This window comes from Garra rufa, chromosome 11, assembly GCF_049309525.1.
Source record: "Garra rufa chromosome 11, GarRuf1.0, whole genome shotgun sequence".
Taxonomy (NCBI): Eukaryota; Metazoa; Chordata; class Actinopteri; order Cypriniformes; family Cyprinidae; genus Garra; species Garra rufa.
In genome coordinates this window covers 2,927,118-2,945,179 of record NC_133371.1, presented here as the reverse complement: position 1 = coordinate 2,945,179, position 18,062 = coordinate 2,927,118, and the positions used below count along the sequence as shown (strand labels likewise).

At 36.9% G+C, this 18,062-nt stretch overlaps 1 protein-coding gene across 5 annotated transcripts in view; it reads right to left on the bottom strand.

Annotated features, from left to right (window-relative positions):
• Nucleotides 1-18,062, bottom strand: part of aplp2 (amyloid beta (A4) precursor-like protein 2) — a 123,747-nt gene that overhangs the window by 55,794 nt on the left and 49,891 nt on the right. For all 5 annotated transcript variants that reach the window (XM_073851040.1, XM_073851036.1, XM_073851038.1 and 2 more), the window contains exons 2-3: nt 14,192-14,362; nt 12,366-12,495 (exon numbers count right to left, since the gene is read on the bottom strand). In XM_073851040.1, coding sequence (XP_073707141.1) covers nt 12,366-12,495; nt 14,192-14,362 — 301 coding nt within the window. The remainder of the gene's footprint in view (nt 1-12,365; nt 12,496-14,191; nt 14,363-18,062) is intronic.

Genomic DNA, 18,062 nt, shown 5'->3' with positions numbered 1-18,062 from the left:
CAAACAAAATACTAGAAAACGTCTGCTGAATGCCCATTAGGAGTTAACGTCGGCTCAAATGAATCAAGCCAGTGTTTGAAAGTAGAGGTAATGGTCAAATCTGAGAGAAATAGCTCTAACAACTTACTCTCTTACTCTCAGATGTAGTTACTGCAGTCATATAAACCTCATTGTACGCTTTCTCCATTACTTTTGAGGAAACTAAAACTAAAATGATCAAGCAATGTCATACAAAAACCATAAGAATATTGTTCATCTTTGAAACCCAATTAAAGATATTTTGTTTGCACTTTATTTACAGTGTGTGCAGTACTTACATATACTTACCTATGAATGTACAAAATAAAATAAGGTAACTACATGGGTTAAGGTTAGGTTTAGAGGGTTAGTACTTAATTATAACCTAGTTATTGTAATTATTATGACAAGTACATAGTGTGTACACACTGAAAAGGACTATTAGGAAAATAAAGTGTTACTGATATTTTTGATGAAAAGTTAGAGATTTGTTGCTTCATTGAAAGTCCATTCTACAAAACTTGATCAGTGTTTTTATGTGAATGAAGGTCTAAATTAAATGTCTTTATCATATAAAGCATATAAAATCTAAATTTTGTTTTATTGCTACGAACTTTCTAAAGAGACAAATTTTGGTGGAATGGACTTTCAGTTGAGCAACTCTCAGACTTTGTTAAAATATGTGACCCTGGATCACAAACCAGTCATAAGGGTCAATGTTTTGAAATTAAGATTTATACATCAACTGAAAGCTGAATAAATAAGCTTCCCATTTATGTATGGTTTGTTAGAATAAGACAATATTTGGCCAACATACAACTATTTGAAAATCTGGAATCTGAAGGGGCAAAAAAAAAATCAAAATATTGAGAAAATCACCTTTAAAGTTGTCCAAATGAAGTTCTTAGCAATGCATATTAATTAGGGATGCACGATATGAAAAATTCTAACCGATAGCCGATAATTAAGTCCTTCTTTTGGCCGATGCCGATACCGATAACCAATACATTCATATTTGTATATGATAATTTTGTGCACACAGGAGAATACAAAATCTAAGATAAACTAATGAAATTTATATTATATATCTGGGTCTAACAATCATAGCAAACAGTCCTGACTCTTCAAAAATGTTTTTATTTTTTTTGTGTAAGGCACCACAATTCTAAATAAAATAAAATGCTTTGACATTTTGTCAACCTGGAAAAAATGAAAAGTGCATCATGGAGTAAAGTCAGATGTCCAAATGTCTGTGGGAAAGCTTACATGTAGTCCATTCTTATTGATCATATTATGAATGTGTGCAGCAACCAAATCGTACAAGGCGGGGGAATAAAACATCAGAATCGAGATAAAACATCAACTGTTCAGAATGCCGCAAGCGCAACTCAGGTCATGTGACATGAACCAACCAATCAGCTTCATCCTTTCCCTTAATAACACTGAAAGCACTGGCAAGGTGGAGAAACAGCTTATCAAAGCTGTACAGGAATAAACATTTTTAAATAAATTTGATAGAGCTACTGCAAGCGATTTTAATTCTGAAAATCTATTTATTCTTTGCTGAAACTACCGCGTCTTTATGGAGAGGGCATGTCATGGCTGCTTAGCAACGGCAGACGCCACTGGAGCTCAAACTACAGAGCGGTTTGGCAAAGACTTTGGGTTTGGAAAGAAAGAGAAGGCGGCGCTTCAGTGTTTTCCACGCGTTTTTAGGCGCGACATGTGAACGGCCCCCATGGGCGTGGTAGTGGGGGGAAAAGTGGACCTGACTACCCAGGGCCCCGACAGGAAGGAAAAAGAAAGGAGGCAGAATGAGGGGAAGCAGCTGATGACTGCTTTCATTTCAAAAGGTGAACTGAGTTTGCTTGTTATGAAACTACATCCAATTAAAGTTAACATAGTCAACTCCAGACAGGTGCTGCTAATGCAGGGCTCGAAATTGCGACCATTCAAAAATTTATCTGTGCGAGTCCGACCTCAAATTATATTTGGAAGCATTTGTGCGAGTGCGAGAAATGAGTGTGATTGATGGCAATGATGTCATTGAAATGTGCAGTGCACATATTTATTCAAAGTCAAAACGCAGCACTGATGTCTTCATATGAAAGTATCTGAAGTAGGGCTGTGCAATATATCGAACGATATTGTGAGGCGCGTTTAGTCAATGAAGCCGGTGCTTTGATTAGTAGTAAATCTCCATCACACAGAGACGTAAATCTCTGACAAGCTACGCCATATCGAGCTTAATATCGCATTCGATATTTAGCGCGATATGGCGTAGCCATGAAAAACTTCCAGACTTGCGAAGACGATGATGACGACACAGATGATGACGTATTAAACGCGACAAAGTCCGAGAGTCACTGCAGTTTACAGCTGCAGTCACTTGCACTCGGAAAGCAGATGAATCTCAGATAAACCAGACTGATTGATTGATTTACCAGCAAGAGTACTTTATCGGATCGGGTTTCATTTATTTATCGGAGCAATAAAAATGACGTCATTTTTACCCATATCGGTCGATAATTTATCTGTCCGATAAATATCGTGCATCCCTAATATTAATAATAAAAAAATAACCTGGATGGAACATGATCTTTACTTAATATCCTAATTATTTTTGGCATAAAAGAAAAATGGATAATTTTGACACATACAATGTATTTTTGACTATTGCTACAAATATACCCATGCTATGTAAGACTGGTTTTGTGGTCCAGGGACACATATCTTCATTCGTGTTTCAAACGTGAATGAAAGCGGATCGATTTGGAATGTCATATGACTTTTGTGAAACACAAAAAGAGAGATTTAGAAGAATGTTCATGCAAATGCAACTGAGACTGAGACCAGCAAGACCCAACTGTGCTCTGCAAAAAATGCATTTCTTCGATTTTTTTGTCTTGTTTCCAGCCAAAATATCTAAAAATTCTTAAATCAAGGATTTTCTAGATGAGTAAAAATTATTGTCTTGTTTCAGAAAAAACAAGTCAAAATTAAGTGTGTTTTTGTTTGAAGCAAGCAAAATAATCTGCCAATAGGGTAAGAAAAATAATTTTGTTTTCTGTTTGAAATAAATATTTTTTTGCTCACCCCATTGGCAGATTATTTTGCTTGTTCTAAGCAAACTCACTTAACTTTTACTTGTTTTTTTTAGTTGATATTTTGGCTGGAAACAAGACAAAAAAACGTAAGTAAGATTTTTTTCATGCAGTGTGTTTGGCATCACTAATATCAACCCTGACAAATGCACATGCAATAATGAGCTTATAATAACAACAACAAAACTATTGTATTACTTTGGAGACTTACATAGTGCATTTCATACCTTTTAAGATCTTGTCTGTCTCTATTCGCTAGGCTTTTAACTGTATTGAAAAGTGCAGCATGAACATTTCCACTTCTTACATTTTATGGGTTTGGAATGACATGACGATGAGTTTGAGGAGGATGACAATTTTAAAAAATATTTTTAAGAGCATGCATCAGACATTTTTTTTCTAAAGGGATGCAACTACTTGGAAGTGCAAACAATAATATTATATAATCCTCAAAGATCAACTCCAAGCATATTTGCAGATTTCTTTGAGGTTCACCCTGCAGTCAGAGACAGAGACGCAGACGAGCCGCCCATTTCACTGCATTACACCACCAAAACAAATCACTCGCTCTAATTAAACTCCAGAGGCCAGAATGTTGCTGAATCACAACGAAACCTCCTCATTAATAACAGCAGTTAAACCCCAGAGGAAGCAGAGAGGTGAGAAGACAAGGTGAGCCCAAACACGAGCGAGTCTCGCTGATGTACTGACTTCAATTCAAGGTTACAAATGCGCCTAAAGAGGAAAATCTCCTTAAACAGCAGGGGGCTGCTTTTCCACACACAGAATACACCTAGTCCTTGACTGCAGCAGGAATCAAAATCACCAAACACCGGGTAAACCTCACTATTTCTTGTTTGCATTAAAGAGCAGGTCATATGTTTGTTTTTTTTGGTTTGTTTTTTTAAGTGTCCTAATATTGTGTTGGAGTCCCCTAAAACAGGTTTAAATGCAAGGTCAGAAAACATTGTAATTTTCCCAAAATATACATTTATACAGTCATTTGTCCATGATTTCAAAATGGTTAATTCGAATTAGTTGAGCGTAATGTCTGTAACAGTGTTGCCAACTTTTTTCAATGGAAAGTAGCTATACCCCGCTTGAAAAGTCGCCAAATGTCGCTAAATGACGTCATACGCTTATTAGCATATTCATGACATCAGTACGTCGTATTGTCTTGCGTCTCTGTGCTCACATACTGCTATTTGATGCAGCCAAATTCAATAAAACTGTTTTCATTTATATATTTCATAGATATATTGATATATTTTACGGTTTCTTTTGTCAGACAACGGGGTAAATATGAAATAGTGACTGAAACGCAGCCCATTAGGACTACATAACCAGCTCTCGAAGATATATCTACACTAAAAACGTGATTCATAATCACAACACTGTCTAAAAAAATCAAATACACATACGATTAAGACAATGGCTGTGCTGTGATTTCGGGCTATACTTGCATGTAAAATAGAGTTAGAAGCATCAGAATATATTTTTTTATCTGAAAATGCTGCTTCTCTGCCGCTCACTGAACAGAGCAGATGCAGATAGAGAGAGAGAGGGAGAGCGCGCGCGCTGGGAAAGCACGACTTCACGCTCGCGCGGCAATACCAGAGAGTCTCATAAGCTAAATAAGGTTTTTCCAAGAAGTCGCTAGATTTGTCGCTAGGCGCTTTTTTGAAAAAAAGTCGCTAAGGGGGTCTGAAAAGTCGCTAAATATAGCGACAAAGTCGCCAAGTTGGCAACACTGGTCTGTAAACTCCTCCCTTCCATACTCCTCTGCTCTGATTGGTCAGCTGGCTAAGCCTGTTGTGATTGGCTCAGAGAGGAGTACTTTAGCAAGTTAGCGAGCGCTACCATCTGTGTTTTTGATGTTGTGGGATGAAGTGACCCCAATAACGTCATATTCAGTGTTGAGGGAAGTTACTTTTAAAAGTAATGCATTATAAGATTGTGTTACTCACTAAAAAAGTAACTAATTACGCTACTTAGTTACTTTTTATGGAAAGTAAGGCATTACATTACTTTTGCGTTACTTTTTGAATCTGGCCAGAGCTTTCTTGTTTGTTTTTAATATAAAAAGTTAGATTTTTAGCAAATGTAAAAGCCTTTTCACACCAAAAAGTGAAATTAATAAGCCTAAAGGTGCGTTCACACCAGACGCAACTTGCGCGTAGTTGAACGCTTGAACATTTGAGTTTACTCGCGCCTTTCGAGCGGTAAAATTCACGTCATTTGCGCGTGCAAATCACTTCACAACAGACGCGAATTCACATCATGGGAGGGGCTTCTGCCGCCTGGCCGCCAGTCTGTTTGTTGCAAAATGGCTGACATGGATTTTGTTGAGAGAGTAGCTGCGCTTTATTTAAACGTCGTAAAGTTGTTCGGCGTCATTTTTTGGGTCCATCAGATCCGTCAGATCTCATTTACATCTCATTTATCTCTCATATCTATCATGTCTCTCACTGTTGCATTCCCATGAACATTACACAAAACACTGGTCCAATCACAAATAAATCATTTTTGACTGTACTACTCTGAGTGGATTTGCAATAGGATATAATTAGAATTAATGTACAAATGTTTGCCATAAATAATATTTTTATGTAACAATATAATGTCTGATTTATTATGTTTGATTTACTACGTTGTCCACACACAGCAACGATAATTTTCTCCATCTTTGTTAAAAAAAAATTAAATAAAAAAAAAAAAAATCAGCCTCCGCTTACTGATCACGTCACTACTAGAGCGAGCTCCTGATTGGTTACCGCGGCGCGGAATTTCGCCAAAGTTCGTATTTTTCAACTCGTGCGTTTCGCGCGATTCACGCGGCAAACGCTTGAAATGCTCAATGCGCGCCACTTCATTCGCGCCGCCGCATTTGCGCGTTTCGTGCCACAGGATGGCTATTTGCGTCTTTGCATTGACTTAACATGTAAATCATTCGCGTCCGGTGTGAACGCACCATAAGGCAGAAGGAAAGTAGGAGAAGGAAGTCCAACACTCTTCAGCAATAAGAAAAATAAACGTTGCTTATTAGTATGGTTGAATTGGATCAACAAAGGTCAGCAGCAAAAACATTGGTTAATAAAATGGGATTAAATACACAAAGGAAACAAAAAGTAACTGGCATTACTTTTTGGAAAAAGTAACTCTTTTCTTGTAAATGAAAAAGTAATGTGTTACTTTAGTAGTTACTTGAACAAAAGTAATCTGATTACATAACTCGCGTTACTTGTAATGCGTTACCCCCAACGCTGGTCATATTTACCTCCCCCCCTGAAATGCCAATTTATCAGGGGAACCCTGATAAAAAGCATGTATTTTACACCCCGGAATGTGTTTTTTAACAGGGGACCCCCCCCTCAAAACACGATTGGAAAAATAAGAAAAATAATCTTGTTTTCTGTTTGAAATAAGAATTTTGGCTGGAACCAAGACAAAAAACCTAAGTAAGAAAAGCATTTTTACAGTGTGTTTGGCATCACTAATATCAACCTTGACAAATGCACATGTAATAATGAGCTTATAATAACAACAAAACTATTGTATGACTTTAGAGACTTACATAGTGTATTTCATACTTTTTCAGCCCTTTCAAGAGCTTGGCTGTCTTTATTTGCTATGCTTTTATCTGTATTGAAAAGTGTAGCCTGAACATTGCCACTTCTTACATCATATGGCTTTGGAATGACATGACTATGAGTTTAAGTAGGATGACAATTTAAAATATATTTTTAAGAGCATGCATCAGACATGTTTTCGAAAAGGATGCAACTACTTGAAAGTGCAAACAACAATACTGTATAATCCTCAAAGAACAAAAGTAATCTGATTACATAACTCGCGTTACTTGTAATGCGTTACCCCCAACACTGGTCATATTTACCCCCTGAAATGCCAATTTACCAGGGGAACCCTGACAAAAAGCATGTATTTTACACCCCGGAATGCGTTTTTTACTGTTGTTCTGTAAAATAAAATAAGACAAAATTAATAATAACAATCATTACAACAGCTCTATTAATACAATTCTCCTTTGCTCAGCAAGGCTGCATTTATTTGTACATTAAAACACATGCCTGATTCAAAAAGGGGGTCTTAAAAATAAAAAGTTAGTAAAATAATATTTGTTGTTGGCGCCGATAGCCTTGTGGTTAGTGCACTGACATATAGCGCTCACGGCGACCTGAGTTCGATTCCCGTCTCGAGGTCCTTTGCCAATCCTGCTCCCCTCTCTCTGCCCATTGATTTCCTGTCATCTCTCTACTGCCCTGTCCATTAAAGGCATAAAAAGCCCAAAAAATTTACTTAATTTAATAATAATAATAATAATAATAATAATAATAATATTTGTTGGTCATTTTTAAGTTAAATTGTGCTTTGTTGGTAGGCTATAATGTCTACTAGAATATTAAAAATGTTTAATGTTAAGTAAATATTTTTAAATGGCTGTTTTGTTATTGATTTTTTTCTTTGAAAAGCAAGACAAAACTGTAAAAAATCAAATATTGGCTATTTAATTTATGCAATGGTGAAAAAAACTGGCAAAGAAAAAAAAAACACGAAAAACCATGTTTAGTAATCTGCCTTCGGCCCAGTGTTTAATTTTGTTTGGCTTCGGCCAAGAGTTTTCATTTCGGTGAATCCATAAATGTTACATTACAAACCACAAAAGAGATATTTTTCAAAAACCCATATGAACTGCTCTTAACATTAGTCTATAAACTGCATGAATGCTCCAAATCCTGCAGCTTTTAAAGGAGAAATGTGCTGTTATTTTTCCCAAGCAATCAGAGATTCAGACTGTAAAACAACAGAAGCTAGAGCAAGCACCCAAAAGCATCCGAGCTACTACAAAGCAACGCAGTAATTTGTTATGTTCAAAAAAATCTGCTTTTGTTATGGTGTTGCTGCAGTTTCATTTTTCTGTTTTTATCTTCAGCCAATTTGCACGCTCCACTTCAGATCAATAAAACAGTTTCCATGGAGACTCGTAAGTCGAGAAAGTTGTTGATGGAACAGTGTGGTGCTGCTATATGCAGACTAAAACAGCTTTAGATTCCTCCAGACCGAGAGATTCTATTGGCTAGCCATCAATCATGCAGAAAGAGACACAGGAAGCACCGGACAGAAAGTGCATCGTCCGCCCGACCCTGTCAATCAAACAGCAGCCGACATCAGGTGACGCGAGTGAACAGCTGCCGCGTCAGCTCAAACACACACACAAAACAAAAATCAGCCATCTTGGAAAGCCTCCGACCGCCGGCCCATTTCACAGTCGGCTGGCAGCGCTAATGGCTTTTTTCAGCCGCAAAGAGCCACAACTCAATCCTCTCCTAGAAGAGAGGGACAAACACGGGTGGAGATGAGGAAAAGGCACGGACAGGCTGACAGCAGCTTCTCCTCTGAGACGCCTCCGACATGTGGAAACACGGGACTGGAATTATTTATTTGCTTAAGAAAATTAATAACAGTGGGGAGTTATTTATGCCTGAGGATGTGAGACTCTGACTGTAGCGTTTATGAATATATTTGCATGAGTGACAGTTTAACAGGGGTTGAGTGCCTTTTTAAAACATAGTCACACATGAAACATACAGTCTCAGACTACTAGTCATGGTGCTGTTATTTAGCAAATACAGTGAGGGAAAAATTATTTGATCCCCTGCTGATTTTGTACATGTACCCACTGACAAACAAATGATCAGTCTATAATTTAAATGGTAGGTCTAATTGAACAGTGAGAGACAATAACAACAAAAAATCCAGAAAAACACATTTCAAAAAAGTTATAAATTGATTTGCATTTTAATGAGTGAAATAAGTATTTGACCCCTTCGCAAAACATGACTTAGCAAAACCCTTGTTGCCAATCACAGAGGTCACAGGTTTCTTGAAGTTGGCCACCAGGTTTGCACACATCTCCGGAGGGATTTTTTCCCACCGTTCTCATGAAGTTTCTTCCATTCGCAAATAATCGCACCAACTGTTGTCACCTTCTCTCCAAGCTGCTTGGCAATGGTCTTGTAGCCCATTCCAGCCTTGTGTAGGTCTACAATCTTATCCCTGATATCCTTGGACAGCTCTTTGGTCTTGGCCATGGTGGAGAGTTTGGAATCTGATTGGTTGATTGCTTCTGTGGACAGGTGTCTTTTATACAGGTAACAAACTAACAGCTCTTTACCAGTATAAATAACACCTGGGAGCCAGATATATTGCTGATTGATAGGGGATCAAATACTTACTGTATTTCACAAATTCAAATCAATTTATAACTTTTTTGAAATGCGTTTTTCTGGATTTTTTGTTGTTATTCTGTCTCTCACTGTTCAAATAAACCTACCATTAAAATTATAGACTGATAATTTTTTTGTCAGTGGGCAAACGTATTGGGCTGAAGGTCCAAATTGCAGTTTCAATACATGATCCAAACTGAAAACGAATGGTCATTTTCTTAGAACAATAAAAATGTATATACTTAACCACAAATGCTCGTCTTGCACTAGCTCGACTTCACAGATTACATAGTCATGACTGAAAAGGTCACACGTGACGTAGACAAGAAGTGCCGACCAAGTGTTTACAAAGCAAACATGCAAAGAAAGTCAAATGCCCTTTACAAAGAGAAAAATAATAATAATAAAAATAAAAGAGGAAAACAACGATTTCAGACTATTTTGAAGTTGGAGGAGAAAATGAGTTTTTCACCCTACCCTATATTTCTGAACCAAAACTAACCACATGTGACCTTTCCAATGTGATTACGTAAGGCGTAAAGTCATAGACGTGCATCGCAGTGCTAGTGCAAGATAAGCATTTGTAGTTAAAAAGTATAGAATTTTTTTTTTTTTTTTTTTTCGAAAATGACATTGTTTTCCAAGACAAGACCCTCATCCTTGGCTTGGATTGTGTAGCGCCCTTTGAAGCTGCACCTCTAGCCCAATGATGCCCCACTATATGGAGAAAAATCCTGGAATGTTTTTCTCAAAAACATTAATTTCTTGACGACTGAAGAAAGACAGACAAGAATATCTTGGATGACATAGGGGTAAGTAAATTAGCAGGAAATTTTTATTCTAGAGTGAACCAATCCTTTAATGGTCACTAGCTTGTTTTTGATAAACATAATATTTGTTTATTTTTTTCTAAAACCTTAAAACTATATTATATTTTTAAACCTCAGTTTTCAATATGGCCTCACTTTAGAACTCCACTATACTGTAAGTTTGAATTTCTGCAGCTCTGAACTTTGTTTCCAAACAAACACTATGGCATAATAAATTAAGCAAAGTACTCCTTTATGGTTTACTGCCAGTGTTGGGAAAGTTCATTTTCTACATGAACTAGTTCAAAGTTCAGTTCACACATTTTAAAATGAACTAGTTCAGTTCATAGTTCATAATTCAAATTTTTTGAACTAAGTTCGCAGGTTCCAAAATGAACTAGTTCATAGTTCTTTTATTTTTATGCGGAGTTGCTTCTTGAGACCCGACGGGCACAGTTTACACAAAAAGGTAAGATTTTTCCAACCTGGATCATCACTGACCTTTTCAAAAAATTATTTTAAGTGGACATATGAAGTTTCATTCATCATTGAGACAGAAGTAGTGCCGCTGCCTTCATCGGATTTTGCCTCTATTCATTTTTCGCAATTTGATGACGCATGCGCGGTGCGACTCTGTTGTGGCTGGTGTTGCCAGATCTGGTCTTTTCCCCTATATAATAAGGCCCGTTGTAGATTGTGTTGTAGCGGTTGTAGCCTAGATATTGTGCAGTCAGTGGTTATAGCCGGGATTTTGCCTGGCTCCATAGAAATCTGGCACTCTATAGAACAAAATTGAACTACGAGAGAACGACGTTCATAAACGCCAGAATGAGCGCGTTCACGTTCACGTTCATCAGGCAGATATACAGCACGTTCAGTTCACGTTCACCCAGAATATGAACGAGTTCATGAACGATCGTTCAATGAACTCGTTCAGGCACAACACTGTTTACTGCTGGGTTGAATAGCTTGATTCATTATACACTACTGTTTTTTTGGAAAGGAATTAATGCTTTTATCTATCAAGGAAGCACTAAATTAATCAAAAGAGACAATAAATACATTTATAATGTTCATTTTCTGTCAAGCTGCTTTGCAACAATGTGTATCATCAGAATTGCTATATAAATGAAAATTGATTTGGACTAAACTGACTTAAAGTTACAAATCAGCACATCAGAATGATTTCTGAAGGATAATGTGACAGTGGAGTAAATGACTGAAAATGCAGGTTTGCACAGAAATAAATTACATTTTAAAATATATTCAAATAGAAAAGTTTTAAATGTCACATTTCACAATATTACCGTTTTTATTCTATTCTGAATCAAGTAAACAGCCTTGGTGAGCATAATAGACTAACAGAAAAATAAAAATAAAAATACCTTACTGACCTTAAAACTTTTGAACAGTTGTGTATGTATCAGCTTATTATGCAGGGATTTTCCGTTGTGTTTTTAACGTTAGCTACACGTCATCGTAAACATCCAGTTAATAAGCCAGAGACCGTGTTAGCAAAGTAAAAAAGAAGTGAGAAAGAGAGAAAGTGTGTTAAAGGGAGTTTACAAACTCTTGACGGTTTAAACCACTCGGGTGACCAAGTTGCCATTGGCAATTGCTTGGAAAACCCCTGGAGGAGAGGCAATGTATTGAAGCCGCCTCTGCGGCACAAGAAACAATAACACGCACACACACATAAACTCACAGCCCAATGGATCTCCACCAGCCTCACAGCCTCTGTCTAGAAGAGGAAATGGGATTTTGCTTTATTACTATAAAGTTCTCCACACAGTAATGGCTTTTCGCCCCATTGCCGTCTTCCTGAGACCAGTGTTCAGAAGAAACAAGCAGCAGCACTAAGTTTTTTCAAACAGTGTGACAGTAACAGTAATTAAACTGTTAGCTTAACTATAGCTCCTTAGTAGTAGTGGTGTCGCAAAACACTTTAAATGTTTTATAATTTCTTTGTATTGTGCAATATATTTTAGAGCCTGTTGGCAATCACAGATGAGGAACCGTAACGACTACCTGAGCTACAGTTCAGTTAACGTCTTCGCCTTGTCACTTTAAACTGCAGTTGTGGCTTCTCAGATGTCTCACTTCAACAATGGCGTCTTTAACCCCACAGGACATTCTAGGTAATTGCCTGTTTAAAAGGACAACAGAGCTGTCAATCAAACAGCACTTACCCAAGCACTTGTAGGGGACCACGATGTGAGCGTGGCCCTTGCACTGTTTCTTGTCTTTCTTGCACCAGTTCTCGATCTTGACCGGCTGGTTGGCTTCCACCACATTTGTGATTTGCAGCTCAGGGTACATCTAAAGGGAAGAGAGCGGAGAGATTCAGTCGGTACAGTAAACGGTGATCCACGCTTCACAATCGCCAGACGCCATCTGCTCGCATATTGGACCGAACACAAGATTTACTCTCTCCTGAAATGCATTAAAAGGACATCAATGAAAAGCAAACTCAAAATGTACAGGGACGGTATTGCTGTTTTTGCAGTCAGCCATATGACAGATGAGAGCAATATTTGACATTTTTAACCAAAGAGTGTTTTTTTAATATAGTTCTTGGAAAAGATCTTTTAGAGTACAGAGTGTTGGGAGGATTATTGCTTTTATAAATCAATGGTAAAAGACACCACTGTCTGACAAAGTGTTGCACAATATACCGGTACTAATAAGGTCGAGATACCCTGCTTTTAAAAAAGTTTCGATTCCACGTTTTACTAGTACCAGTACTTAAATGCATTTTGATAAGAGCCATATTAAAAGAGCAGTTCACTTTCAGAACAAAAATTAACAGATAACGTACTCACCCCCTTGTCATCCAAGATGTTCATGTCTTTCTTTCTTCAGGCGTAAAGAAATGGTGTTTTTTGAGAAAAACATTTCAGGATTTCTCTCCATTTAATGGACTTCTATGGTGCCCCCGAGTTTGAACTTCCAAAATGCAGCTTCAAAGGGCTCTAAATGATCACAGCCGAGGAAGAAGGGTCTTATCTAGCGAAACTATCGGTTATTTTCTAAAAACATTTAAAACTTATATACTTTTTAATCTCAAACGCTCATCTTGCCGAGCTTCTATGGTGCCCCAGAGTTTGAACTTCCAAAATGCAGCTTCAAAGGCCTCAAATCGATCACAGCCGAGGAAAGAGGGGTCTTACCTATGCAAAACGATGGGTTATTTTCTGAAAAAAAAAAAAATAAATAAAAAAAAAAAATAATACAATTTATATACTTTTTAACCTCAAATGCTCGTCTTGTCTAGCTCGTCAAGAAGAGCATTTGAGATTAAAAAGTATACAACTTTTACGTTTTTTTGGACAATAACCGATTGTTTCGCTAGATAAGACACTTCTTTCCTCGGCTGGAATCATTTAGAGCCCTTTGAAGCTGCATTTTGGAAGTTCAAGCTCAGGGGCACCATAGAAGTCCATTATATGGAGAGAAATCCTGAAATGTTTTCCTCAAAAAACACCATTTCTTTACGACATGAAAATCTTGGATGACAAGGGGATGAGTACATTATGTGTAAATTTTTGTTCTGAAAGTGAACTACTCCTTTAACACTGTTTGCCCTATTATTGAAGCGAAGCGGGAAACGCCAAAATTGCAGGATCCAGTCATAAAAACTGAATTTACTGAATGGAGCGGAATTTTTTTTTTTAAAAACTTGCTGTCACTTGATTATTGTAATGCATTTGTTTTTGCTGTATAATGTATAAATGTTAATTCTTACTGACCCCAAACTTTTGAGAAGTAGTGTAATCAATAATGTTACACTGTAATACATACTAAAAGTAAAATTCAAGTTTTAAGCCAGTGTGAAACCCAACCCGATCTATGCATTACCAAGTGAAAACGAATTTAAGGGAGGATGCCATTAATCAGCAATTGATTATGTTGTGAAAAGTGGATGCTCAAGCAGATGGCTCATTGCTCACTCCCTGCAGGGATTGAACAAGAAATGAATATTAATGCCCATTTATGTTGTGTAACACTGTTTTACCTCCTGACAGTACTGCAGCACTCCTTTGGTTCCGAGGCAGGTTTTGGTTCCGGAAGGGTCCGGCTCCCAGCGGCCAGTCTGGATATTAATGTGCATGTTGAGCTTGCCGCAAAACATGGCAATCTGCGGCTCTGCGACGGCAAATCCGGTACCTGCATTAGCTGCCAGCGCCTGCAGAGCATAAAGGTGAGAAAGATTAAAGACACTCCTATTATAATCCAATACAAACTCAAGCAGGATCAAATCCGTCATAATACACTCATAGGGGCACTTTTTTTGCAACATATGGCCTTAAAGCAAACCAGCAAGGACTTTGATTTCACACGATCTATAAAAAGACCTCCATCTGTCTATTCTCATAAAGAAAGATGCTATCTGGAGTGAGCAGAATAAAAATAATGAGAAAACCCGAAGCAGATGTTATCTCTGAAGACATATTCCTCGTGCGCTAGGGTCACCGTTTGTCCCATCCAATGGATTTTAATTTGATTTGTTTGCTTATACAGGCTTGATCGCACTGAGGGTCTGTCAGTCCCATCCATGTGGGTTCTCAGCACACCGTCATGCCTCCGAACTCACACTGTGACCTTTCTAATGACTCTTTGAATCGCTTAAAACACCCCAGGGACAAACGAAAATGTCCGATAGCCTCTAAACACATCATTTCCTACAGATGGCTGAGGCTGATGATGGCTGCTTCACTGCACAACTCAGCTGCTAAACTTTTATTGTAGGAGTGTGTGATATGGCGATTTTCAAAGCCTTGCCGGTAAAATAACGTTATACCCGTTCCTAAAGCGCATGCGCTAAAAGTCTGTCAAACAGCGCCTGATTACTGGACTAAGCTATCTTTCGCATCTGATTCGCTAATTCTGTCAAAAACACGCAAGGATTACATATAAACACAGTCGGTTATGTCTGAATTAGGCATGTGCCGGTATCAAATTTTCATGCTGCGATTAATTGATTGAGCTTTTATCACGGTATACGGTATTATCACGATATTTTAATTGCTCAGGAGAAATGGATGGAGTGGTGGTGGTGGTGGGGGAGGGAACAACTTGCATTAAAAAAACAACTTGCATTACAATAGGTGTAATTGCGATTGTCAAAACATTTGGTAACTAAACAGAATTTTACACAATTTTCATGATTTCAATTTTATTGGGATTTGATTTCAATCTTGATTCAATATTGACTCTTAGGATAAAAATTAGGTAGGCTACAGTAGATAGCCTACATATAAATTTTTCTCAAGAAAAAAAATATATATCTCACATAATGCTGTAAACATACAGAGAGCCCTGTTAGCTGGTATTATTAAAGGTTAAAAATTAACAAATTAAATTAAATACAATTTGGTTTTCATTATAATAACAACTAGGACAAGTAAAAATATAATACAAATGTAATATAGTGCATATATTTAGCAAAATACTCCTCTCTATAGCTATTTTTTTTTCTAGTCAACTAAGGTAAATGTTACGTTCTGTGACATAATTGTTCACCTGCAGTTTTATTGACCTCTTTCCGTGGTTGAAAAACACTGATCGAAATTAAGTAGGCATATCTTTCGGTAAGTTGTACTGTATCTTTAAATAAAAAGTAACAGATGATCGGTTTACTTGAACTGAAGCGCTACAGCGATCGGTCACGTCACATTTACAAGCACCAAAACGGTATTTATTGTCTGAATTTCGGAATAAAATGGACAGAACCTGAGAGCTGAGAATTTTTTTAATATCAAAAGTAACCTGCTCTGTTCTAGTAGTCTGTCGGTCTCCATGTTCTCTTTGCTCCGTGATTTTTCTCTGTGTGAGAAAATGGATGCATGGCGCGAGAGTGTGTGAGAAGTGTAAATTGCGTGAGTCTCACGCTGAATGCGTAGAGTTGGCAGCCCTGCTTTTAGAAGGGGGATAAATCGTCGGCAGTGTTCCTCCTTCCGCCATGCTTCTTCTCCATGTGAGGATTGTTTACATTAGACTAGAGTGCGCACTGCGCCGCATGCACACAGTGCTTCTACTTGTGGGGATTGTTTACATTCAGAGTGCGCGCGTGTTTCGCGCAGCATATACACCGTGTTTGTTTAAGCGGTTGACGGAAAATAAGCTAATGCGCGTTCTATAAATATAAATTCTGATCTATTATTTTTCACGGTATTTTGAAGTGCCCACGATAACAATATCGTGCATATTCATTACCCTGATTTATTGCATTACCGAATACCGGCACATGTCTAGTCTGAATGAAAGTAAATGCATATGCACGCCTGTATATTAGATGCACTGCAGCTAAATAGGGTTAAAAATTAATCAATATTTATCACCTTACTTACTCTGTTGGTTGATTACATTGATAATCGCAAACATATTTTGTATTACAAGTTTTCTAAAATGCAAATGAGGCATTCTTTAATTAAATATGCACTAATTTGCATACATTTCTAGTACAAAAATCTAAACACTGGATGAAGTCAGTTTCAAAATTGTTTAATTTTTTTGACATATTAGAGTCAAATGTTTTTTTACAGAGGGTCTCATTTAGTCACTCCACAATTCAGAAAATATTTAGAACAGACAGAAAACTTTTTTTGTTCAGTTTTTTAGGGGAATAAAATGTATAAAATCAAGCAAATTATATATGAACAAATCCTTCTGTAAAAACCTTCAGGATATAGACAAGAATAAAAATTTAAAGTCTTGTGTGTGTAAGTGCTACTGAAGTGGAGATTTATGGCTCAGTGCAGGAGAAAAAAAAACTCATTTTGAGAAAACGCCCTTTAAAAATATGTATTGTAATTGAAATCTATTGACACAAATAGATAAAGTGCTATAACAGAAAGACTTAACAGTGTCTTTTGGATGTTTTCTTTCCACTAGTTGAAAAAACACCTTATGAAAAACCAAAAAGCCCAAAATCTCAAACTTGACAGGTGCATAAAAAATAAAAATAAAAACTGTTTTTGTTTTCTCCCCTTAAAGCAACAGAACTAAACATGCTGTCGATTGTCATTAAAGGGACAGTTCACCCAAAAATGTAGTCACTCGCATGTTGTCCCAAATCTCTATTAATTTTTTTTTTCTTGTGCTGAACACAAAAAAGATATTTTGATGAATTTGGATAACAGTAGCACTTTGACAGCAGGAAGAAATAAATAAAAAACTATGGGAACCAGCAACTGTTTGTTAGCCACATTCTTCAAAATAAGTTTTATGTTCAACATGTTTTATGCTTTAAAAAAAAAAACCTTGAAAGTGAGTAAAATGACAGAATTGTCTTTTTGGGTGATTATAGGCTAATAAAACAAAACACAAAAGGAAAAATCACTCACAAATTAGGGAAAAATATATTATATCGATTTTTTGCTCAGAAAACCTGCAATTAAAACAGAAAACTTGGTCGTCTCTAAAGTGAAAGTAAACAGTTGAGAGAAAAACGGATACGTGCCTGTAGATATTAAATGCGTGCAGCTCTTAAAGCGACAGAACTAAACATGCTGCTTATTGTCATTAAAGTGACAGTTCACCCAAAAATTTAGCCACTCACATGTTGACTGAAGAACTTTAACACAGTTGCTTTAATAAGAGTCAATGTATAATTTATGTATATAGTGTATATAGTGTTTTGTGTTTATATTTGTTAATTCAATTTCTTGAATGCTACTGATAAATGCACCTACTGTACCTGAAAACTAAAGCATTTGAGTATTGTGTGTATTTGTCTTTAACATGTAGCCCATCTTTGTTCTTATTTTTGGTTTTGGTTTTAAAATAGGGAAATTAGTTTGGCTGTACTGCTCAGATAACTTGCAAAAAATGACAAAGAATCATGATAAAATCGTGAATTGTGATAATTATGAATAAAATTGTGA